This window comes from Branchiostoma floridae, chromosome 2 (genome assembly GCF_000003815.2).
Source record: "Branchiostoma floridae strain S238N-H82 chromosome 2, Bfl_VNyyK, whole genome shotgun sequence".
NCBI lineage: Eukaryota > Metazoa > Chordata > Leptocardii > Amphioxiformes > Branchiostomatidae > Branchiostoma > Branchiostoma floridae.
Genome location: NC_049980.1, coordinates 30,829,420 through 30,855,470, shown reverse-complemented (window position 1 = coordinate 30,855,470; position 26,051 = coordinate 30,829,420). Strand labels below are relative to the sequence as shown.

Here is a 26,051-nt window from a genome sequence, read left to right as displayed (position 1 = left end):
TAAAGAGCTTTTCTTCCATTGGTCATGACAGAAACCCAGATCTAAGTATAGGTTTACAGGTTCATTGTAACCGAGATATTCCCCTTGTTCTTTTGTGACAATAGGGAACAGTACGGACCATTAGGCTTGAACGTGCCTGCTCATCCGAAGGGACTGCAATCCTTTTTTGGAGTGCATGTCAGGTGAGCAACGGAGCAAATATCAAACTCATGGCTTCTAGTTTCAGAGGCAGGGCTGCTAACCACTGGACTAAACATTTTATGTGTGGGAGAGTACTAATTGACTTTTTTTAGTATTTGTTAACTTAAGTGCCTCAAGTCTTTGACCAACGAGCTCAGTTGTTAACATCAACCTAGTAGTACTAGTAACATAATTGCTTATCTGTTGTATCTGTCATACAAGATGTGAAAATACAATGTAGTCAATTCATTGATAAAAGAAATCATTTGGCCCACCTGGTACACCAAAGACTTGGTTCTGCGGCTGGGTTGACGAGGATCCGTACAGGGAGAGGATGGATTCCTTGGTCGATTTCTTGGGTTTTGAATCGTCCTTCAAAAGGGATTCCTCAGCATTTGATTGGCTGGGCTGGGAGGGAGCTATGCTCTGATTGGTGGAGGAGTTGAAGGCTGCAAAGAGGTCATTGCTTGAGGAGGCGACTGGAGGGCCTGTCGGGGAATCTGTGGACAAATAAAGACAGACAAATAAATACAACCAAACAAACCTCAGGAGGGCAAGGTTTATGGTGAAGAATATTTCTTACAAAATGGTGACAATAACAAACACTGGGTTAGCACACAGTATGCATATGCAGTTGGATAGTATTCTATGGGTCCTATCGGCAGGGCTAGGTAAGTATATTGCCTTTTAGATAATTTAAAAGGTTAGTACATTGTAGGGGACAGCTCATTAGTACAAACATGTGAGGGGAGTATATGAATTACATGTATTTTTTATACACAACCAAAAGTGAAGAAATGGGAGCTTCATTAGTACACCAGTTGGAAATGGGGAAAAAATTGAGCTATTGAAAACACCAACGTTTTTCCCGCTAAAATCAATTCCCAAAGTTAGTACTTTATATAAAGCTTGCTAAAGTTGTTCATGAAATGCATACTGTTAACAGCAGGAATGGTTGTGGATGTGGCTGCAGACAGGAAGTCACCAAAAGGGTCAGCGTCTCCATTTGTCACGGGGCCATCTGGAACATAGGATAAATGTTAACACTCTAATAACTCTATCCTTAATTCACTCAGATTCAACAGAAGTTAGAAGGAACATGCAAACATTAATTGTCTAGTATATACATACAAACAGAGTGGATTCATTCCTCAGGTAACTGGCATCTTTTAAGTTAACCACATTACCCCTCAAAAAGACATCTAGCAAAACCAGTCTGGATGGCAAGCTGAGTCTTTTGCGGTTCGTGTAGTAACCTCTAAAAGGTATTCATGTTGAGATGTTTTCTGAAGGATGTTTGAAGATGTTAGTTTCCTGAGGAATGAATTCCCACTCTGTTTCTTTCATGCCAACATAGTTTAGATTATTGGACAGGCAGGACTAGTACTGGTAAGCACATTCAAGAGAAGAAAGCTGTGTTAGTAGAGCAACACCATTAGTGAAGATTAGACTAATAGCTGTTACCTTAAGTACTGTATGTTCTATGTTGGTGTGAACTGTCTAAACTAGAATCTACAAAGCTAAACCTTAACCCAATGCATGGCAATTATCTGAAGGGGGGGGGGGCAGTGCAATTAGCAGTCCATACTCATGGCGTGATCATCTTTTTGGTTGTTGGCATTAGTGTCTGATTGGTCAGTGTCAAAGGTCAGCAGCTCCACCCCTGCATCTTGATTGGTGGATGGTTGCAGAATGTTATCCATGAGAAGGTCATTTGTGTCTGTAAATGGGTTATGTTCAAGATAGGAAGATGACAGTTAACACCAAATTAGTCCACAAGAATATAATTCATATCAAAGAGAGAAGAGCGTCTTTTGTAGTAACTGGCGTTAGTTGTGTATACCTGTTGAAAGTAATCTTCCTTGGGTTAGAATGAGAGAGGTCTTAATAAGAATTAGGCTATGTTTTTATCTATGGTATTATGTATACAATGTCCAACAAATACTGACTGGTGCTTCACATCAGAATCTGTTTTTGCAGTTCAAAAATAGAATTGAAAGTCAAATACAGTCAAACCTGTACAAAGATCATCAGACCAATGTGATCACTTTTTGGTGATCCCTTAGTTTTGGTTAATTAAATTTTTTCAACTTTCACAAGCATTAAGATTCCTGTCTATCTTAACTACCTGTCCAAGATTTTACTGCCCCCTGAGCTTTCTTCCTGGACAGTTTTCACTGTATATCAATAGCAATAAGTCCTTGGAATTGGGTGATACTATCCGAGACCCAGTAGGGGTGGTCAGCATGCTCACCTAGTCCCAGTAGGTCCATCTGCGGCTGTGCAGGTTCGCTCTTTGCTGGTGTTGGTGGTGCGGACGCAGACTTGGCTGGAGCTGGTTCCGCTTTCACAGGTCTGGGCACTGAGGGGGACTGCTGGGGACAGGTCACAGGTCAGGGGTCAGAGTACTGTACTGTACTTATTCATGGTGGTGGTTTGCTTTTGCAGTTTTGCCTCTTCACTGCAAATTCAGTCATTTTTGTTGAAATTGTGCAAACTTCCCGACCATTTAGATTTCATATTAAAGGCAACTTTTTTAGCCAAACTTTTTTTAAGACCACTTGCTAGTAAACAGGACGAAAATACAGACATTTTCCTCTTACTAAACTGAATACAAACTGTCAATATCATATATCATAGCTTAAAAGTGGATAGTACCAATACCTTTTGCTTCTCCTTAACAACAGATGGGGGAGATAGCTTCTTCTCTCTCCTTTCCTTCTTCTTCTCCCTCGGTTTCTCTATCTCTTCCTCCTTACGAGGCTGGAAATCAGTGAAGACAGAAGATGAATTAGACAAAGAGCTTCATGGCAGACTTGGAACTTTTGTAGATACCATCTGGTGCATTTGAACTTGCATCAGTGGTTCCTTTGATTGCCTTTTCATCATTGTACATTCAGGAGTTCATGTTATCATCATGTGCAAGTTCTAATCGTAGAAGTTTGCACTAACAATAAACATGCATCTTGACTCTTGATTTGTGCAATACAACAATCATGGAATTAACTGTTTGCTGTGTCTTAGTACTTACCGTGCTATTTTTCAAATATATTTTTTTCATTGTTTTTTCCATTACTATCATTCCTAACTTTTTCAAAGTGTAGACATGCAATGTGTGGTGCATGATAGCAGTAAACAAACAAAACCAAAATCATATCAAATCAAAGCAAATCATACAATTATATAACTGTAATTGATGGCAAACATAAGCTTATAAGATCAAATAGATACGTTATTTTGTGTCAATCTCAACGATTTTTCACAACAGAATCCTGTCCAACTGTTCATGTACTACCTTGAGATCAGATGGTGTGATGATATGGGCATTTTTGTCGATGTATTGCTTCCTCTCATACTTGGACCGGATAAATTGTTCCAAGGCGCTGAGTGACGAGTTAAGATTTTAATAACTTTGTTTACTTGTAGCTCTATGCACTGTTAGCATTATATCAACATCTAAAGATATTGAAACACATGAAAAAGTATGTACATGTATTACAAACCCATGGTCTTATACTACTTGTTTATAAAGTCAGTTTATCTTGTTTAACCTTAGCCTGTTTTCAACTTTTCTAGCTAGGTGTTCAAAAGGGCACCTAAATTTTTAGGTTAGGTTTGCCAGCGTACCTATTCCCAAAAAGGGATTTTGAGCCATGTCTGATTCAGTTCTTTCTAAGGGTTGGTTGACATCAGGTTCTTGTAGTATTTGTTTCCTGCTTTGTCCCAAAAGTGTTTCTTAATCATTGTATGGATGGAGGCACATGATGTTGAAACCATTGATCACTTAGTGACATCCTACATTCAAACATCTACAAAAAACTCCCTTTCCCACAGAATAATGAAAGAGTAAAGGATACGAGTCTGTCTGCGGCCTTCTGAAGCTGTCGGGCAGACGCGCCTCGTACACAGCTCGGGCCTGATAGTTCCCCACTTCCTGCATCATCTGGGAACAAACACAGGGTCAGAACTTGATGGGTGGTGAAGTAATACATAACAATACATTGTTGGTAGTACTACTGTAAATGTGTTTAAGTTTGCGGGGATTTAATTTCGCGTTAGCGGGAAAATGGACTTTTCGCGGTGGTTTTAATTTCGCGGTAGCACCATGCACTGTAGTCTCTTACTGTTATGGAAAAATGTTCGCGGTGGTTTTAAATTCGCGGTGAAGCGGCCGCCGCGAAAACCGCAAACATTAATCCACCGCGAACATTTCTGCATTTACAGTATATGGCAAGTCACTGTTCGCAAATAAATGGCATCAAGAATGAAGATATATCTACACAAAATAGTACACTTTACTGCATTTTTCAGAAGAGCTACACCTCGACGAGTATGCTACACGCTTATCCGAGTTATCCAAAAGATCAGGGGTCCATCCCTGTATGAGTGCTAAAACAAACCTCAGAGCCCTGTCTCACATACAAAACTAGTGTGTCATGCCTTATGACAGTTTACTGGGTATGTAAAATAAACAAACAAACAAGCAGACAAACAAAAACCTCCCTTTACCTGTATCTGCTCGGGTGTCCATGAGTCCAGGTTGACAGACTTTACGCGTGAGATGTGCACTCCCAGGTTACGGTGGATCCCGGCACAGCGGATACACAGGATCAGGCAAACAAACAAACAGTTCCCCTTACCTGTATCTGCTCGGGTGTCCATGAGTCCAGGTTGACAGACTTTACGCGTGAGATGTGCACGCCCAGGTTGCGGTGGATCCCGGCACAGCGGATACACAGGATCAGGCAAACAAACAAACAAACAAACAGTTCCCTTTACCTGTATCTGCTCGGGTGTCCATGAGTCCAGGTTGACAGACTTTACGCGTGAGATGTGCACGCCCAGGTTGCGGTGGATCCCGGCACAGCGGATACACAGGATCAGGCAAACAAACAAACAAACAAACAGTTCCCTTTACCTGTATCTGCTCGGGTGTCCATGAGTCCAGGTTGACAGACTTTACGCGTGAGATGTGCACGCCCAGGTTGCGGTGGATCCCGGCACAGCGGATACACAGGATCAGGCAAACAAACAAACAGTTCCCCTTACCTGTATCTGCTCGGGTGTCCATGAGTCCAGGTTGACAGACTTTACGCGTGAGATGTGCACTCCCAGGTTGCGGTGGATCCCGGCACAGCGGATACACAGGATCAGGCAAACAAACAAACAAACAAACAGTTCCCTTTACCTGTATCTGCTCGGGTGTCCATGAGTCCAGGTTGACAGACTTTACGCGTGAGATGTGCACGCCCAGGTTGCGGTGGATCCCGGCACAGCGGATACACAGGAACAGGCCCAGGTTCCAGGACGCCCATCTTGGTCCTTGAGGAAAGGAAAAACCAGATCTTGTTCACTCGTGTATTCAGGCTAACATACACTTAGAATTTGCAGGTGCGCAATTGTTTTATTTTCATGGTTATATATGCAGTGACCTCTTCAATGCGAATTCAAGACACCCTTTGTCAATAAAACAATGGTGCAAAAATATCCCATGTTTCAGGTATTATAACTTAAGAATGTGTCATGAATGTGCATTTATAATGTATTACTACTGTACTACAGAATTGCTTCAGACAAAAAACTGAAAAAAACCCTCATTTTCCCAACATGAAAACCTCATTTTCCCAACATGAAATCTCATTTTCCCTAGCACTACTGCCTAATCAAATCCCCTTGAAATACATTTGTAAATGAATTTTTCCGTATCTGAGACATTGAAATGTCTTTATTTCAACAGTAGTTTATACTAATTGTGTATCCATTGAGAGAAATGTAGCAAGCCTTTGCCTTCTTGTCATGTGGCATTCCTTTTGCACATACATACAAATACCGCATGAAAAATTTATAATTCATGTCTTTCATAAATAAAACATAAAAAAATGCAATGAATGTCACATTGGTATGTCTCAGTTTTCCTCTACATTCATGATGGAACTTCACAATTGACTGTCGGTGAGATATGCAGTAATGAGTTAACTCATTAGATAGTACATGATGTATGTTGTGTTGACAACCAAGGCCCTGGCTCCTTCCACATAACATTCTGGCACAGAACGTAATGGATACATGCTCTGTCTCGTGTTTACCGTGTGTACACATTATTTGCTTTTGTCCAAAGTTCAGATCAAAAGGTAAGATATAATAGACAGCAGACAGCGACTGCACATGATAAAATGCAGCGTTGAATCTTTCTTTAATTCTGATGTGTTATTTTTAAGCGGTCAAAAATTGACTCAATAGTCTGAATAGATACAAGTCATTGTGGCCCAGTAAGAGGCTTAAAGAGCCAGAACCTTACTTTTGTTTAAATGAAAATGCCTTTTCTATGGCATGACGATGTTTTCCCCAAATGATAACAGAATTGTACCAGAATACCAGAGTTGTTGTTGTATAAATGTACCTAAAGACTACAGGTATCTTCCTCCCTTCTTTTTGTTTATTTTCGTGGAGACATTCAAATTCATGGTAAGACTCGGAGGTAAAACTAAAAGGTTTTCGTAGCATTTCAAGTTATTAATTCTGTAGTATAGAACTGTGGTAATACATAAAAAATGTATATTTGTGTTGTCGTGAATTTGTGATGGAGAGGTCACCATGAAATATTGAAGACTATTTTTTCCTGAAAACTACTGTAAATGCAGAAAATGTTTGTGGTTTCTGTGGCGGCCACTTAACCGCAAACTTAAAACCACCTCGAACATCTTTCCATTTATAGTATGTGACTACAGTCTATGGTGCTACCACAAGCTAAAACCACCAGAAACACTCCATTTTCCCACTCCCGCAAACTTGAAATATGCTTTTACACTATATTTCCAGGAACTGGAAGAGATGTAGACAGTGGGCGAGACTTGAAAGTTTAAGGTGTGCAAATTATAAATGAACAATTTGCTACAAGTACAACAACAACAACAAGAGTCAAAGGAGTTCTACCTCCTATCCTGGCCAAGAAAGCCTGAATCTTTAACCTTGTAGTTACGACAAGGAGTTTGATAGGGCAGAAACCGAAAGATTTGACAAAAATTTATAGATCCGGGTCGCATACAGTCGGCTTCTAGCCCCCCTCCCCCTTCCGCAAGGAAGTTTCAGACAGAACCCGTATTCAAGTCAATTTCACCTTGCGGTAGACCATTAGTTATGCCAGGTTATGACATCCTCTGTCTGATCATGATGTATTCGAAAGTTGGCTACACGCGAGGAGACATTTTTGATGAGCGAAAGTCCTGTGGGACCCGATAACTCCGCCCTCCCACCTTCAAAAAACGTTACGTTACCCCTGCCAGGTGAAGAACTATCGTTACCTTTCGCCTCGCAATCCACGCAGTACTTGTTGTCTTCTTCGCGTAAAAGCTGCGCTAGGATGGCCTGGTGTTTCTCGTTGAGTTTCTTCTCCCTTTCCCTCTCTTTCTCGGCTTTCTGTCGCGACATTTTGGCGGTGAAAGGAGGGACAAAATGTAGGGAAGGTTGACACTCCCGGGCGGAACCGGACGAACTGTTCAGTAGGCAAGATGGCACCCGGAAATCAGACGTGGTTCCTCCGCGACGGACTACTTTCTTTGACCGGCACACACCGATGGAAAGAAGTCGCCTCCATCCACTTGACAGTGAAGTTCAACTAAATATTACAAAATAGCTTTATCAGATGGAATGACAGGTTTATTAGGACTAGAGAAAGGTAAAACATCAAGGATTGACGTTTTAATACTCTGGGCGGAGTACTACAATTTGCCGGGGAATCCCTGTCAGCACACTGCCGGAAGGACGTCAGGATGACACATGTTCCCTGAGGGTGACCCACCAGTGGCGTGTCTTGTGACTACGTCACTACACAAAATAACAGAAGCGATGACGATAACTTTTCGATTTATCTCCAAGAGTCCTATTAAATCTATGGACATCTTTTCTACGTTTTGATGTTCTTGGCATTTTACTTGTAATCATGTAAAAGAAAACATTGCTGGCATGCCTTGTTTCCAGAGAACTCAAGTCGTAGCTTTGACAGCAAGGACATAACTTTTTATTTATTCACCTGTTTATAGGGGGTGGTATCAAATGGCAGTACTCCAAGCCTTAACAATTTCCACCATAACACCACTATACTTCATTACAAATCAGAAGTCAGAACATTTTACCACACATTTTATTCATGGGCATAACGTTAATACATAACATGAAAAGTATGTACAATACATGTAAGTCCTTGTCCTTGCAAGAAGTCTAAACGATGACTAGTGACTCGTGTCATCAGTTCATTATACTCCCCTCCCTTTATACAATGTTGTGTTTGCCTGGTATCCTAACCCATTATAGCTGCCGTGTTTCTTTATCCTCTCACAAATTTTGCTAATGAGTTTGAATACAAGGCTAATGTTGGGCATTTTCGCATTCTACTTGCCAGACTGCAACTTTCCTGGCAAATACACTTTTCTCATATATCCAATTTTTCAAACATTTTCACCACACTGATATGTGCATCTAGGTTTCTCCATCAGGATAGTACAGTAACTAATACTTTCAAGCCAAGATCATGGATATTGGAAGGGAAGTCAGAGAATGCTGACATACATGATACCCCAAGGAGGTATAGAACCCCCTTGCATACACTTATGTCAGATTCTAGCCGTACATAAATATGAGAAAAAAAAAGAAGATATTAGAGCTTTCCTTCACATCAACAATCTGCAATAGGTGTCATATTTTGTCAATTAGATACAGTGCCTGATAAATGTTGGTGGCAAGGATGCATCTATTTGAATTGTTTTCATCAACATCATCATCATAGTCTGACTGGCCAAATATACCATCTATCTTGAGATATCTTTGCCTCTCTTTCACATCTTATCTGTATTCGTTTATCACAATAAGGTACTAGTATTTGGGAATGTTCCCGAGCTTCATACACCACATACATGTACATACTTTAACACTTCAACAAATGTGTCTGGCATAGGTAATCTTAAACATTACCTGTCCTTCTGCAGGTATACAGTACTTAAGTTCAAGCCCTGTGGCTATAAATTGTTTATACATAAAGAAGGATGACAAAGCGGTACTCCTCACGCACAAACATCACATGTACATGGAGTACAATTGACCAGGTCAGATGCTAACACTATACCCAGTAGAAAAAAAAACAATGCCAAAGTTGGAAGTTTGTATACAAGAAAGATCATAAAGTACTATTATTATATTAATTCAAAACGCTTGGAAAACAGTGTAGTGGGAAGAACAAAGGGCTACACATTCTGCAATCTCCTTCTTTTTGTGGAACTGGGTGGGTTGGCAGGACTTGAGGGGCTGGATGACGCTAGCTGCCGCGTCCTTTTCCGCTTGGGCGAGCTGTCAGGTGTGTTGGTGGTTCCTGTCCCGGCTCCACGGCTGGACTTGGCACCACCTGGCGACAAGAGAAAGGAGTGATCACTTTGGAATTCTATAGCCTAGCTTTTAATAGCAGTCTCAAGTTTTACATACTACTTGCATCAGGGCTGGCTCCTTTTTTTTCCATCCCACTCATTTGGGGAGCCCATGTTGTTGATTTTCCTTGTTAAATATGTTGTTTCAAGCCTATGAAAATACATTTTAATGTCATTTTTGGGATGTATGGCATAAAATTATTTCCTGTCCCAACAAGCAAATTTCCGTCCCGGGATGGAAGGACGGGTCTTGGAGACAACCCTGAACCTTTGGTCTTTGTCTTGCCATACTTCTTTTTTTTTTACATTCATCTTTTTCCATTTCAGTGATTGAATAGTACACAAATACAAAAAACAAAACAAAAACAACAAACATTTCTTTTGAGCCAAGACAGGTTGTATCTGCTTGATGCTACAGTATTCTACAGAGGGTGTACCTGTTCATTATGTGTCTTGTTTTATTTTTTACTCATTTGAGGTTTGTCCCCTTCTATGTTGTGGACATGTTGTTCTTAACTTACTAGTAGTTTTCAAAGGGAATGACAGTTTCAGCGAATGTGTTACTGAAAAAATAATCATTTTTAAATTTTTAAACACTAAAGACAGACAAGCATTCGATCAGTGTTATACACTTGGCCTAGGTAGACAGAAGTACATGGAATATTTCTCTACTTATTTCAGGTAGTATTGTTCTGTTGTTACATGTGGTCAATGACCTTTTTCTTTTCTTCACTTTCTGAAAATAGAAAAGTATGCAATCACTGTTATACACATGTGCTTACCCATTTCTGAGTCCTTGAGAGAAGCTGTGTCGAACGAATCATCAGGATGCCTGATCTCCTCGGGAAGAATGAACTCGATCTGGCTGTTTGGGAAAGGCAGGATTTCTGAGTCATGCTGAAAAAAAATATCATATGGTAATTAGCCACTTCTCTAAATTTGATTCAACTGAAGTACAATCTAGCCTTGCTGCCGAATGGGATACCTATGCTAAGTGGAACATATACAAGTTTAGTTCAGTTTATCCATCCGGTGACACTATAAAGTTCTTCCAGACGACTCTGTCGCTCACGACAAACAGGAGGTCTCCGTCTTGGAGTCCAACATCTTCCTCAAACACACACAAAATGTAAAGCCAAACCTATACACAGGACCATCTGACCAATGTAACCACTTTTTGGTGGTCCCTTACATGATTACATCCCATTCCATGTTCTTATCATTCTGGTTCGGCACTAAAGTATATTGTCTACAGTGACCATCTGTCCACATAGACCAGAATACTGTAATTCCTGATTTTTTCAACGTACTTTTATGTTCACAGCTTTCATGGTGATGACTGTAACATGAACTTATCATTACTGATAACAAATAATACAAGATACTTTTTTATACGCACCTGCCACCACCGTGAACATTTAGTTCCAAGAACAAGTTAAATTTTCTCAGACTGTGAAAGTTTGGTACTGAGAAGACAAGGTGAATTACAGTATATCTGTCCCAGCAGTGGTCACAGGGCCAATATCATTGGTATTGTCCATTCCATAGTTGACATCAACAACATTATCAGTGGAATAGAATTAAATAGCTGATCCCGTTCTTGTATGAATACTAGTAATTCCTTACCAGTGCAGGCATGTCATACATGTCATCCAGATGAACCCAGATCTGCTGTGCACTGATGTGTTTGTTCACCATCTGATTCAGTTTTTCATGGATACACGCCATCTGGAAGTGTCTGTTCACACCTGTACAACATAAAGGAAAGAAAAATGATTATGACTATCTGGCATTTGTTTTGTGGGTTCGAATCTGACTGCCATGCCACCGATCTTGTGCCCTTGGGAAAGGCACTTTACACAGCTTTCTTCACTTTACCCAGGTGAAAATGAGTACCTAGCTTCGGCAAGGGCCGTCCCTCAGATAGGACGTTAAATGGAGGTCCCGTGTATGGGAAGAGCCACACCCATGCACGTTAAAGAACCCCCACACGGGTGATGGTGCGGTGTGCGTTGGTGCAAATCCTTCTGTCGGGAGTTGGTGATTCACAAAACCCGAATGGAGGCCTGGCAAACCTCTGTCTCGTATCAGCCACATGGTGATTTACATCATTCACCCGGACGGGTGCGTCACCCCGTAAGGGGCGTTATAACCCGTCGTGTGTAAACATGTGCGAACATGTACAGGGTTAGCCCTTAGCAATAGCCTACAGCTAGTTGGGCAGCCCTGGCTGTTTGTTGACAGCTGAACAAATACATACAGTGTTGGTGTCTGGTCCACAATGTGTTATTTTGCAAGATTGCAGCCTCTTCTGCTGTACGTTTAGCTTCTGTATCAACAATTTCATTGCCAGCAATCCCTATATGTCCTGGAACTCAAGTCAGCTGTATGTCGAAGCCCTTTTATAATATGCTTCAGTCTGGTTCAGAGCTTACTGTAAATGCAGAAATGTTTGCGGTGGATTTATGTTCACGGTTTTCGCGGCGGCCGCTTCCCGCGAAATCAAAACCACCGCAAAAACATTTTTCCATAACAGTACGAGACTGCAGTGCATGGTGCTATCGCGAAATTAAAACCACAGCGAAAAGTCCATTTTCCCGCTACCGCGAAATTAAATCCCCGCGAACTTAAATGCATTTACAGTATTTGCTTTTGACTGCATGTATTGTGTTGCTGTATACCTGCATGTTGTTGTTGTTGTTGTTCTCGTTTAACGTCTATTATTTTGCTAGACGTGGCCTCTTGGTGCGGAGCAACACATGGTTCGCTTTTGAGTCATTTATAGTCTCTCTTGGTATTTAACTCTTGGTTCCTTGTGCTTGAGAGTTGTTGGAGGAGTTTCTAGGAGAGTACGTCGAAACGGTGTGTACTCTCAATGTACTGGGAGAAGGCCATGTACATCTGTTTGTTAATTCCTTCTGAAAGGTCTTCTCTCATAATTTCCAGCCAGCGTGGTATACCATCTTCAGTCGAGGGAGGAGTACTAGAGTATGCTTCTACTTGTTACACCCCCTGTGATATTCTGTATTGCAGCTTTGCAGTCACAGAGCAAAATCAATTGTTTGATAGTAGACTGTCGTCTGATTGGATCCACTGCAAGGTGTATGCAGTTCGCCCAGAGACAGATCTTTATCTGAACCCGTAACCATCTAACAAAGCACCTGACCCCTCCCCATATGCGACTTTTATACTTTAATTTCTACTATAAAACACTCAAAACTGACCAACAGGCTTGTGTCCTCTCATCGCCTGGAACAGGTTGATCTCCAGATCCACGTTCCAGTCGACTGGAGGTGCGCTGTCGTCAGTTTTCCGCGCTTCACGTCCGGACGCTCGCTTCTCGCGCTCTTTTCTCTCACCTGCCGCCATCTTGGGTATGGACTATTATGCTTCAGGAGAGGATAGAACTGAATATTAAAATTTATGTATAGTAAATTCAACCATAATGAATTTGAAATATAGCTTAACAAATGCCATACTAAAATTACATCAGAAAATTGGTATAAATAATGTCATAAGATACACTAAAAGTTTACATAGAGAAATATATTTAAGCCGACCCCCTAGAGTAATGTAATATGGACTCTTCCAATGGAATCCCTATCGCGCCTATCGCGCATGTCCATTTCTTGGAAACTTTTCAAGAGCCAAGTTTAATGGAAAAGTTCTGGGGGGTTCAATTTTAATAAAAGGATTAAACAAGTTAATTGGATCACTTTAAATGACAATTAAGTGTAGGAAATTGTGTAAACAAAGGAATGATATTACATTTGTACCAATTATTTCATAGTTCTTACAAAAATATTTACCCAAAATATTTTTTAGTACACTTTCTCCCCTTTTATATAGTGGCATGGTCTTTATTGCTTTGTCTCCACGCTGTCGAAAGTTGAAAAGACTTGCGCGACTGTCACTTTTTAGCTGAACCGTTTACTTTCGTTTTAACACTGTTTTTCGACTATGGAGGACTGGGACGCCGAGATAGATGACTCGGGATCCGGGGGAACAAGTTTCCAACTCGGGTCCGGGCCAGGCTTTCAGCGTGGAGTCAGTCAAAGTACGGACAGTCATCGCCGTCAAACCGAAAGCAACGGTCCGATGGGCTTTGGTCGAGGAGGAGGAGGCGGCTGGGGAGGGGGGACACAACGCAAGGACGCCGCCGATACCAGAAACCACGGCTTCGGTCGGGGGAGGTGGGGAAGCGACGCGGACAACTGGAGAGACCCGGGCGGGTCTAACACGAGCGTCGGCTTCCGTGGCCGAGAGCGTCGGGAGGATGGCGATCGGTTCACGGGTGGGGTGGGGAGGGGAAACCGCTTTGGCGACACTCGGGAAGGGGGTAGCTCTTGGGACCCATGGGATGGCAGAAACAGGCAACGGCAGGACGACCGTGGAGGGTTCGGAGGAAACCGCGATAGAAGAGGAGGAGGGTTTGGCGGTCAGTCATCCCAGGAGAAAGGCGAATCGGGAGACAGGAAACTCATCACTATAGCCTCTGCTGAGGTCGGCAAGTTGATAGGTAAGAAATCAACAAGTAGGTCACTAGGTGTCCGTTACTTTGCCGTCAAATAAGACCATGTGGCCTGGGCAATGATCTTCTGTTTAACACAAATAATTGCTATTTTTTATTTATTTCCATCCAACTATTCATTTATTCATAATTCATTCATTTGGAGAAAGGGCATACTTATGTATTGTCATTTATACACGGGTCAATTCATACTATCAAGTTCTGGTATTGAAGTGTTAAACATTGTTATTGTGACTAACTAGAGCATTGTCATTGTAACAAAGACTCACTAAAGAAAACTTTCCAATTGCTACCTGAAGAATCATACCAACATGCATAAATTTACTAACATTGGTCAGTCTGTAGCTGCTAATAATCTGCTGTATTGTGGTTTAACTTTAGTAAAAGAAGAAAGGAGACACCAAGTTTTCTTTTATTTAGTTATTGTCAATTTGTTCTAATGTATATATTTTGTACCAGGCAAAGCTGGAGCAAACATCAATCGCATACGAGATGAGAGTGGAGCTCGCATCAATGTAAGTACCCCAAGCAAGTTTAAATTTTAAGTGGGCATGCGTAGCATTGTGTGATATGGCAAATTTGAAGTCACACTGGCAGTACTTGGTAAAGAATGGCCAGGGGCTTTCCCTCGATGTTACAACAATCTTTTGTTTGAGTAGGACAAATTTTGTCAATTTCTGGCGCATTTTGCATTTAAACTAAAAGATGTGTTTTCTTGGACATGACATTTCAAAAACACAGGCCAACAACTCCCTTGCCATTTGATTATCTCACCAACAGTTCCTTGTGTCCCTCCCCAGATCCGTGACCAGGGTATTCTGGAGACTGATGTGGAGTTGGTGGGGTCACCTGAGGCCATCGAGCGGTGTGAGACCATGATTAACGACCACCTGCACCCAGAGGACAAGATCAAGCAAGAAATGGACAGTAAATAGCAAATAAACAAGCAAAATAATTTATTGTAGTGAACAGTCTTTTTAATGATAGTTAATTGAAACGGTCTGTGTGTTGGTTTCTGTGTGTGTCTTTAGTTCTAAAAACATTTTGTTTCATAGTCGTCTTGACTTTGATGATGCTTGTCTTGTCGTCTTGGAGGTTTTTGTATTAATTTTAGATGGCACTTTCACATGCTTGCTTTAATGCTGCTATGTCAAATTCTCATACTTGTCTTTTTCAGAAATGACTCTGGAAGCTCCAGCGTGAGTATGCTTAATGTTACATTGCCAAGCCAATTTGGATCGTAATGAACTCAATAACATGAAAATAATATTTTGTTCAGTGATGTTATATTACTTGCTATAAGTCCAATGTAACTCACCATAAACGTACTCCGCAAGGCAACACTAGCTTCCTTTGCCATTTGAAATGTCTAGATTTTTTTTTTTGCCTTGAAAATGTGGACACTGGAAATAAAAAGTTAGTTTTATTAGCTTGTATAGTCCAGTAGTTAGTGACCATGCCAAAGGACTAAGATAAGCTCTTCAGTGAGTTAAACTTGGTTTGAAATAATTTTTCTACTGTCATAATGTCCTTTTGTCCCCATGCAGCCCCAGGATCAACTGGAAGGAGCTGCATGCCAACAGGGAAGCCAACGAGGCCAAGAAATGGGAACGTGAGTAGGCAGTCATGTTATAGTTTTGTTGTTTTGTACTTCGACATTGTCAAGCTAGAAGGCAATAGAGTACCTTTACTGAGAAATACATGTAATGGGTGTTTCTCTAGAATTTTTATCCCCGAATAGCACATAATTAGCTTCTTGTGTAAAGCTATCTCTGTCTAAAAGTAAGAGTGCCTAAGTGATTACCTTGACTTTTGTTGACCCAGACTGCCCACAGATCAAAAAGAACTTCTACTTTGAGGACCCAGGAGTTGCAAATATGACACCTGAAGAAGTGGAAGAGTTCAGGTGAGGAAACTTGGAGTCTTCATTCTTCTCCTTCATTCATCGACTTTGCTAGTCACTCATACAGTTTATTTTTCATGACCCTAAGAGCCTCGCCTGCCATTTATACATTTTACCATGGGGAGGCTCTGCTATACCGGTCTGATATCACTTTTGTGGGTGTTGCCTCTAACCAGTTGTCAGCCAGTCGGGGAATTGGATTCTCCTGAAGTGAATAAGAAGTTTATTTGCAAGTTCGTGCCCGAGGGCTAATTGCAAGTACATGTACATGGTATAAACATAGTAGATATACAAGTGACAATGGACAGTTATAAGTATAAGTAATAAATATTTCTCTGATTGGCTTTTAGCTGCTCAGGGTTCTCCCAAGAATTTTTTAGTATAGTGGAGGGGCTGGCAAAAATAACCCGAACCAACGTGCTGCGCTTTCATGAAAATGGGTTCAGTTTGCATGACAGAGGGTGTCAAATACTACGTCAAGTATAATATATTATAGTGATTCCTTTGTTGTGAAGTGGCAAAATGACTATTGTTTTAATCATCGCCCATTCACAAGTTTTTGAGACAATGCACACTGGAAAAGTGATGCTACTTGGCACAAAAGTCTGTGAATTTTCATTAATTTTAGCAAAACTAACCAAGAAACACACTAAATTTCAAATGTAGTATAGTGGAGCTGGGCTAGGAGTATAGTGGAGGGCCTCCATTATTCCATCCTCTGTGGAGGACTCTGCTGCTTATATGCCATGCAGGCAAACATGGCAGCCTCAGCCTGGTTTAATAGAGCCTGGGCAATGTGTACTGTATAGTCTGTGGGTGAGGTTCTGTAAAGGAGAATGTCTTTTTTACTATGCCTTTAAGTTTTGGACTCAGGTTTCCATACTGCTTTCCTCATGCAGGAAGGCAAACAACAAGATCACATGTACCAGTGAGTCAGGAGACCAGGTCCCCAACCCTGTCAGGACGTTTGAGGAAGCTTTCGAGCACTACCGTAAGTCCTACTGTTTAGGGGTATAGACATACATGAACAGCTGCTATGCTAATCTGTGTAACACAAACTCTGCTGCCCGGGGCTGTAACTGGCCCCTCCCCGCAGAGGCCAGCGGATGTTGGCCGGGCTGCTATAAGCGAGATTTAGCTAGGCTACTGCTATGCTGAGTACTGAGTACTTGAACAGTTGTAAATTTGTGTAGTTGCAGTAGGCAAGAAGTGGTAGAGAGGCAGGTATGGCAACGCTGGGTGTATATGCACTTTTATGCTCCTGGATATTTGTATTGGGTTACAGTATTCTCCACAGACTGTTGAACAACATACATGTATCAACTATACTGGTTGTCAAATGAAGGGTGTTTCTTTCCTTTTTCTCCACATTATTTTGCCAGACATCAGGAAAATCTGGGGCCAATAAGCACTATTCTTCTGATACTGTACAAACTTGAGAATGTGTGATACTTGACTTACAATGGTCCATTTTGCTACAACGCTTAATAAACTTTTTTTCTTCCACATACAAGTCAACCCATTTTGTTCTTTCTTCCAGCCGAGATCCTGACTGAAATCTACAAACAGAAGTTTCAGACTCCCTCACCTGTTCAGAGTCAGGCGTGGCCCATAGCACTGCAGGGGAAAGACTTTATCGGCATTGCTCAGGTAAACAAAGATTCAAACAAACAAACAAACAAGTAAATAAACAGCTTGCACTTGAATTCAACAGTCAGAAATGGCCAATAGCCTTGCAAAAAATGACTTTGTTGTGAGACATTGCTAAGGCAAACGAACAGTAGATATATACAGATAAAAACTTACATGTATGTTCCCTCTACAAAGTTTCAGATGACCAATTGCCTTATAGGGAAAGGAGTCAAATGGTGTTGATGTGGTTGGACAGCATGGTAGCCATCTGCCTTTATAAGACTGTCTGTTATAGTAATACTAATAGACTATTTACCATATACGTAATCTTAACGAATGACTGTCATGTCACCACATGAATGTTATTATCTGGTGTATTTGCAGTCAGTAGGTACCCAATATTTGGGTAATGAGGATGACTTACGTGGTCGAGGCGCCTCCTCGAGCACAGGACCCCCGTCTTATGTCCCTTCCAAAAGTCGAATTCATGAACAACTTCAGAGATCGAGGGGATCGGGTGTTTCAAAGCGCCACATGGTTTAGAAGACTGTTTCTTGTATTTCAGACAGGAACAGGGAAGACCCTGGCATTCCTTCTTCCTGGGCTTATCCACATCGACCTGCAGCCTTGGTGAGTTTCACCTACAAGAGATTTTTTGTAGAGGCTGTCCTACATTGTAGATATGGGCTTAGAAATTGCATATAGTTTTGTTTTTAATGATAAAGATTGGTTTTGCAGTAAAAACTAAATTTTGCTGAATTGAACAACTGTATTTAACCTGCTTGGATTAGTATACATTACAATCTACTCAGATGAGAAAATATTGTAGTGCTATGCTGACAATGATTGAAGTTTATACAAATCACCATATTGAAAACATTGACAGTATGTTGTCCAAAATGCCTATAATTTGTACAAATGTACAGTAATGTTAATTTTTGCATTTCTTCATCAGCATTGAGCGATGCTTCCAGGATTCTGGTCTCCAGAAACTGTTTATGTGGCAAATTAAAGTACACCTACATTTGCGGGAACCTAATGCAGTACACGCTATTTTAAGCATGTATGTTTTTTCCCCTCTCCCCCCAGCCCACGTTCCCAGAGAGGAGGTCCCAACATGCTGGTCCTGTCCCCCACTCGGGAACTTGCTCTGCAGATCGAGAAAGAAGCCAAGAAGTACAGCTACAAGGGCATCAAGTGGTAAGTACATTTTGTCCTGCTCTTTCTCTTTTGCACTCTTTATACTACAGTGGAATTCGCTTATTTGGATAACTCATTTGTCAGCGCATTTTATCCAATAGTCCGAAGTATCCAACAGTCCGAAGTTGGGCCACTAACGCCCCGAAGGGAGACGGGAGGGGGGCGAATATAGGATAGGATTACTACTACGCAAGACACAAACACCACACATACGATACGGAATTTCATTTACAAAACTTTTGAATCAGACATTTGTTCATCTAGAGCAGCAGTAGTCTAAGCAGTAGTTATTAATAACCTACACTACTGTTTTGAACGAATGGAACGTCAACTGTTTGAATCTACAACATCACTAAATAGCCAGCAAAAGATCGAACAGATTCCAGTTAAAAGCTTTACATAATCATACGTTCCGATATTATACAATTTACGTGCGCTGATAAATCTAATAAAGATTTTTAAGTCGGTGGCTAAATGAACATGTAGAAAAATACGCTTGACTCGCACTGCCGAGAGCATAACTAATTGAACCACAACAAAGGCAAACACAACTCCGCTTGTATGCCGGAAAAAATTATGTTGATTTCGTAATTTTGAGCAAAATGACGGTACGTATTGGAGAGATAAACTCTTCACCTTCGTATTTACATCTTGTGTCCACAAATTACGCTGAAATGTTAAACTCGACGCCGTCTTTCGCGGTGGAAGACGGAAAATTTCACTTTCAAAACATTTAAAATGGCGTCGCAGCGTGGCTTGAGATATCCCGCCATTCAATGTGGCTCATTGTTCATCACAGTTCATTGACCCTGTTGCGTTACGTGTCGCTGTAAAAATCTACGTAGTGCAGCCGAAATCAGCCCAATAATGAGACAGTGGATATGTAAAAACACATTTTGTAGGGTAAACCAAGTTTAGACGTTGTCTGTAGGGGAAATATGAACTCAAAAGCGTGTTGACGTTCCCATGACGTCCGCCCATCATGACTTGCGGCAACCTATCAAAATGGCGCCTAACCAATGTTCGCACGCTACCGCAGCAGCATTGGCAAGATTTTCGGTGGAATCTACCAATCTTACGGTCCTTTTCATGATTATATGCCTTCATACATACAGTTGTTGGTTAATTTTGGCCTCATTTTGTAAGTTTTAGCGTATATTTTCCCATTTTATTCGCTATAATTTGACGTAATTCTATCCAAAAACCCGAAGTTTGAGACCGGGGGTTATCCAATTCTGCGAAGCCTTATACAATAGAATGAATGGCAAATGGTTTGGGATTTCGCAATTCTATGCAATTACCCGAATTATCCGAAAAGGCGTAATACGAATAATTGGAATCCACTGTACAATGTTGTGAAATGATGAGGGTGATTTTTTTTTTTATAACGTATCCTCTCTATTGAGAAGTTATAACTGATGTCAGGAAAAGAGATGCTGAGCAGCCACAGCAGTTGGAAATTAAAGATGTCTGCAAGAAGGACATGTTCAAGGATGTTGATACAGAGTATTTGGGGGACCCTGCAAATGGAAGTTCCTGATGAAGATGCTCACTGTCCAGGTAGCTAAAATCAAGAGAAGCCAGACTGATGCGCAAAGTAGAAGAAAAAACAAATCTGTAGAGAAAAACTTTATAACTCAGACAAAACTGAGTCAGTTTACATGCGCGTCCTATGTTGCAAACATTAGGGTATTACCATATCCATGATCGATGGCCATGCAGGTAACTTGCCTCCCCCTGCCCCACAGTGTGTGTGTGTGTATGGTGGAGGAAGCCGGCGTGACCAGATCAACCTGGTGTAGAAGGGAGTGGAGATCATCGTGGCCACGCCCGGCCGGCTGAACAACTGCTGATTAAACTTTAAGCCTTTAGCTAACCTACCTTCCCTCCCCTACAGTGTGTGTGTGTACGGTGGTGGGAGCCGGCGCGACCAGATCAACCTGGTGAAGAAGGGAGTGGAGATCATCGTGGCCACGCCCGGCCGGCTGAACGACCTGCTGATTAAACTTTAAGCCTTTAGCTAACCTACCTTCCCTCCCCTACAGTGTGTGTGTGTACGGTGGTGGGAGCCGGCGCGACCAGATCAACCTGGTGAAGAAGGGAGTGGAGATCACTCTTGTATAGAGCTGTTTTGCCATAGCTGATACTGTAGGGCTTTAGATAACATGCCTCACCCTCCTCCACAGTGTGTGTGTATGGCAATCAATGGCTATATGAAGTGTTGGTAACCTACCTCCCCTACAGTGTGTGTGTGTACGGTGGTGGGAGCCGGCGTGACCAGATCAACCTGGTGCAGAAGGGAGTGGAGATCATCGTGGCCACGCCCGGCCGGCTGAACGACCTGCTGATGAACGGCATCCTCAACATCACCAGTGTCACCTTCCTGGTGAGGCAGCAGTGATGAATGAATACGGGCGATCGCTGTTGTTGTATATATCCGGGGTATTAGGCGGTTGGTGCCTACCAGGACGTCAGTAAATTGGATTAAAAATTAATATTTAAATTTGCAGATCAAATTACCGTTTAATATGTAAATCACTAGTTTGCCAAACACCTGCGTTTTGCCTACCACTGCGTCACCGTGACATCATCGCGATCGCTCGTATGGTTTATTGCACAACTTCTCTTCAAACATTTTGCAGCCAGTTGGCACATTTTTTTACATATTCATTGACATAATAAAGATCTAACAACTTTTTGATCAGTCATTTGACTCTTCTCGAGTTGGAATGACCCAAAGCCGGAACTCACGGGACCTAAGCGGAAGTATGACATCAGCATTTTAACTTGAGAAGGATCAGAGAACTGGCCGAAAGCTTGCCTGGTAGCTTTACTTTGGGTATGGACTATGGAAAGAGCTTTGGGTCATTCCAACTTGACAAGAGTCAAATGAATGATCAAAGAGTCGTCAGATCTTTATTATGTCAACTGCCATCCCAGATGAACTTTAATCAGTGTTTTGAGGTGACCTTAAGTTCTCACAGCTTTCTTTTTTTTCCCCAAGGTTCTTGATGAGGCAGACCGCATGTTGGACATGGGATTTGAACCCCAGATCATGAAGATCCTGCTGGACATCCGGCCGGACAGACAGACAATCATGACCAGGTAAAGGTTTACAGCACTTTTATCAGTTAAGATTTAATTGGTGGATACGCCATAGCTCACTAAGCATTTGTTTGAAAGCATTAAATTTTGCTTTTGTGGAACGCATCACCATTAAGTACAGTATTTAACAAGTTGTAGCTAGGAAAGGGTAGGTAATGTGTGACAGGTTGTTCAGTATAATCTAACCAGCTGCTACTACATGTCTGTAAAGCTGTTGTGTTATACTGAAGTGTGTTTATATCTGCCATTAAGATACAGATTATGATTTTGCTAAATGTACAGGATTTCATGAAAGCTCATTATCAAAAAAGTATGGAGTGATTTTATTCCTTATGGGAAGGAGGATAGCTTGTAGTGTGTCTTAGTTGCAACAACGTCTTAAAATTGCTTAACTTGTTTGAATACAATGATTTAATGTGTTTTACGAAGACAATCTGCAAGCCTTTGTCTGTTTGATATTTGCTATTTGCTATCATAATGGCAGTTTTTACAAACCTGTACCTCTCCCCTCACAGTGCCACCTGGCCACCAGGTGTGCGTCGCCTGGCAACCAAGTACATGAAGAACCCCTTCATGGTCAACGTGGGGTCCCTGGATCTGGCTGTCAGTGCTTTCAATCTTTCTCTGTTTGTAGTCAAAGTCAACAAGACCCTTGTTTTACCATTATTTAACAATGACGGGCATCTCTTACCAACTGTATTGCATTTGTATTCATGAATTCAAATGATACACATATAGTCATTGAATGTAATACTAATTTTGAAGAAGTTGTTAGCTTGGTTTGGAAGATGAGATAGGACAAGGTAAATGGTAAAGGTTAGTGTGCTTTAAAGGTCTCAATAGCTTGTTGAATCTGTCAGAATAACCATGCTGGAGTGGCCTTTTAAAAAGAAGAAACAATATCTCTGGCTTCCATATTTCTTTTTCAGCACATTTTTTAATGTTTTCAAACAGTACATTCTTTACTTATCATAGAAACTACAAATGTAAGTCACATGAACTGACTTCCTATTTTCCCTCCCCAGACTGTACACTCAGTCACACAGTATGTGGAGATCATTGATGACGAGGAGAAAAAAGACAGGGTAAATATTTTATGTAGTTTGTACATCCTGTTTTTAACAGCTACCTACATTTTAATGTATGGTAGCTAATGGGCTGAATAAAGTTTCCAAAGGGTGAGTTGATGGGAGTTTTAAGAATGTTGTGTTACAGGACCGTCATATCCCAGATCTATGAAAAAAAATCCAATTATCATTCTTGTAATATGTATAGTGTTGTTCTCGCAGAAACTCGTTTTTGGCAGGATGTTACCCATTTGTGTTAAATCACACAGCCTGAAGCCTAGCAAATACCCGATGTCATAACGAGTCAGATAATATCTGGGTACAAACTGATATAATTTTATCTCTGACTAGCTTTTCCCACTGGCAACAGAAGTAGCAATGAAGGCAAAAAAGTAGGATATTTATATTTATGAATCTTAATAGTGGTCCCTTCAGTTAACTTGGCAACTTTCAAGGGAGGTATCATGGGTAGCAAATAGGACCAAATATAAACCAGTCCAAGGCTAGCAGGGTGAGTTTGGTGGGATATGTGCAGTTTAGTTGAATAAAGATTGATTGATTGATTGATTGATTGACAGGTGAGACAGTTCTGTATGGAGGAGATGGATGAAGAAGACAAGGCCATGATCTTTGTGGGACGCAAGGTCACGTAAGTCCAATAGACTTTTATCTTCAAAGTCACGTTCAAGGCAAGGAAAATGAGGTTTATAGTGAAAAGTTTAAACTTTGTTCCAACACAAGGGAAGAAACTCACCATAAATTTTCGGCCGAACACTCCGACCTTCATCAGATGAATGATTCGCTGCGCTAATCCGGAAGTCGTTGGATGACGTCAGGTAGCAGCGAATCATAAATGGCGGGAAGGCGAAACCTGCCACCGTCACGGTTCAATGAGGGTTGATGTGCCCTGATGTAGATAGCCTCCTTGACGCCCCTCACGAACCAGTCCTGTTCGGAGTCCAAGATGCGAACTTGGTCCAGAGACACGGAGTGGCCCGGAGATTCGACGTGTATATGCTGAGACACTTCTGAAGATGTTGAACTGCGACGTTTATGTTCCATGAAACGGGTTCTTAATGATCGTGCCGTTTCCCCGATGTACGACTCGGTGCACGGACCTCTGAGGTTCTGTCCCGTACAACGAATGTGGTAAACTACGCCGGCCGAGTGTTCGGCCGAAAATTTATGGTGAGTTTCTTCCCTTGTGTTGGAACAAAGTTGAAACTTTTCACTATGGAATTTACCAACACAGATGAGCTTTCATTCGGAAAATGAGGTTTACTTTTTCTTTGACCTTCTGTGTTGTCTACATGTGTGAAAGTTTCTTATGTGTTTGCAGGGCTGATGATCTGTCCAGTGACTTCTCTTTGGATGGCATCAACTGTGAGTGTATCCATGGAGACAGGTCAGTGTTTTTTTTTTTTTTTTGCATAACTGGTAAACTGCCTTCGGACCTAGCGGGCCAGTCATCTACAATACGTGCAGGCTAAATAAGACCAGACTGTAAAGTTGGATCCACTCGCACTGAGATGGACCTCTACTCTTGAAATGAATGAATAGATGAACAGACGCATGTGTTGGGTGCTTTTACATACCCGAGGTGTGTCTCCTCAAACAAAGAGCATCTATGTAACATCCTACCCAAGTGATGTTCTGCACTTAAGCTAGGTACTCATTTTCAGATGCAGAGTGAAGTGAGGAAATTTTGTGTGACTGCCTGTCTGAAGGGTACAATGCAGCAGAGTGATACAAACAATGTTGATGTGGACGTCTAATAAGATAGTTGTGTATTTTCACAGGGAGCAGTGTGACAGAGAGTCAGCTTTGGAAGCACTGAAGGATGGTGAGATGAACTCTATAATCTGCAACAGAAAAATGTTTGGTTATTTCCAATGTAACACTGATGTTAGTTACATGTATAACCAGTGCAAGCACAATTGTAGTCAGATAAATATGTAAATTAAGGTTAGATATCCAGATAAACAATATTCAAATACAATTCAATCTCTATAACTAGGAAAAAAATAGGAAATTACCTCCAGACTTTTTGAGTTACACTTGAACGTCTGCAAGTAATTCTCTGTTTTTCATCCAGTTGTAGAGATTGAATAATATTTGAAGGAAAATAGTCAGAGTTCCTGTATTTGGCTCCTGCAAGGTTGTTGTCTTTCTGAACTCAAGAAGGAAGCCTGTTGATTTTACTAATGATATTCTCTTATCATCAAATGCCTTATTGTCCTCATCAAACTCCATGCTATGATTGGCAGGAGTCGTCCGAATCCTGATAGCCACCGACGTCGCCTCCAGAGGTATTGACATCAAGGATGTCACGTGAGTACCCGGTAGATACTGCACCATCCATTCTGGACGAAAATCTGTGTCAGTTACTGAGTCAAATCAAAAACAGTTTACAAATCTAAAACAGTTTACGTTACTTGTCTAGTTGCTGGAGTGCCTTTTGTACCGTGTATCTTATTACCTGGGTGTCTAATAATATTCTTTGAAGGGCAGACCTTACATCACTTTTGGTTGGGACATTAACCCTTTATTCTGTGCTGCTGACACCACATTTCCCTGTAATGTTGTCTGTACAGCTGGGTAGTGAACTATGACTTCCCCCGGGATATGGAGGAGTATGTGCACCGTGTGGGCAGGACAGGCAGAGCTGGGTGAGTCGGATGTGTTAGAGCTAGAGAACTAATCTTCAAGCAGATGTAAGGATCTGGCTTGGTTATTCTGTATGTTTAACATCTGATTCTGCGACATCAATGATCTAGTAATCTTTGAACGGTATACAAGTCAATAAAAGATACAAGACTATATAGGTCTAAGGAGCTGAATATAAATGTTTCAAAACAGGCAGAAAATACTGAGAATGCGCCAGATCCTTACATCTGATTGGAACTAAAGCTTGATGTAATTATTTTGCCTGAACTTTATGAATATTTGTCTGATTTGGTTGCTATTTACACGCTAGTCTTAAATCTTATGTGTCAGATATCACCTATACAATAGAAACA

At 41.3% G+C, this 26,051-nt stretch overlaps 3 protein-coding genes across 8 annotated transcripts in view; 1 reads left to right on the top strand and 2 right to left on the bottom strand.

Annotated features, from left to right (window-relative positions):
- The window catches only part of LOC118409705 (stromal membrane-associated protein 1-like), a gene marked incomplete in the record, with an annotated part of 14,965 nt that extends 7,101 nt beyond the window's left edge, over positions 1-7,864 (bottom strand). Inside the window, 9 exon segments of one of the 6 annotated variants that reach the window (XM_035810956.1) lie at positions 456-680; positions 1,118-1,201; positions 1,769-1,900; positions 2,435-2,552; positions 2,845-2,943; positions 3,476-3,563; positions 4,038-4,123; positions 5,369-5,502; positions 7,482-7,864. In XM_035810956.1, coding sequence (XP_035666849.1) covers positions 456-680; positions 1,118-1,201; positions 1,769-1,900; positions 2,435-2,552; positions 2,845-2,943; positions 3,476-3,563; positions 4,038-4,123; positions 5,369-5,502; positions 7,482-7,608 — 1,093 coding nt within the window. 6 annotated transcript variants of the gene reach the window in all.
- Positions 7,865-9,413: 1,549 nt separating this feature from the next.
- LOC118409745 (MRG/MORF4L-binding protein-like) lies at positions 9,414-13,004 on the bottom strand. Its single transcript, XM_035811028.1, has 4 exons — positions 12,818-13,004; positions 11,220-11,341; positions 10,376-10,490; positions 9,414-9,574 (listed from the first exon to the last, which is right to left on the bottom strand). The coding sequence occupies exons 1-4, from the start codon at positions 12,960-12,962 to the stop codon at positions 9,417-9,419; spliced, it is 540 nt and encodes a 179-aa protein (XP_035666921.1). The 5' UTR covers positions 12,963-13,004; the 3' UTR covers positions 9,414-9,416.
- A 437-nt stretch (positions 13,005-13,441) lies between these two features.
- LOC118409694 (probable ATP-dependent RNA helicase DDX43) lies at positions 13,442-25,700 on the top strand (the record flags this gene model as incomplete). Its single annotated transcript, XM_035810928.1, is given in 19 exon segments — positions 13,442-14,112; positions 14,584-14,639; positions 14,925-15,051; positions 15,302-15,323; positions 15,672-15,736; positions 15,949-16,030; positions 16,927-17,018; positions 17,568-17,677; positions 18,225-18,289; positions 18,749-18,859; positions 21,104-21,245; positions 21,864-21,964; positions 22,480-22,567; positions 22,990-23,049; positions 23,610-23,680; positions 24,371-24,436; positions 24,831-24,874; positions 25,299-25,362; positions 25,626-25,700. Coding segments are annotated over 19 exon segments (2,000 nt in total), but the record flags the coding sequence as incomplete, so codon positions are not given.
- Between the last annotated feature and the right edge of the window lie 351 nt (positions 25,701-26,051).

Excerpts from the sequence above, each read along its gene's own strand:
- LOC118409745 (XM_035811028.1), bottom strand. The coding sequence starts at position 12,962 with ATGGCGGCAGGTGAGAGAAAAGAGCGCGAGAAGCGAGCGTCCGGACGT. Across the intron at positions 11,342-12,817 it reads GAGAGGACACAAGCCTGTTG|GTGTGAACAGACACTTCCAG; the intron begins GTCAGTTTTGAG and ends TATGTTGTACAG. Across the intron at positions 10,491-11,219 it reads TGTATGACATGCCTGCACTG|CATGACTCAGAAATCCTGCC; the intron begins GTAAGGAATTAC and ends ATTTTTTTTCAG.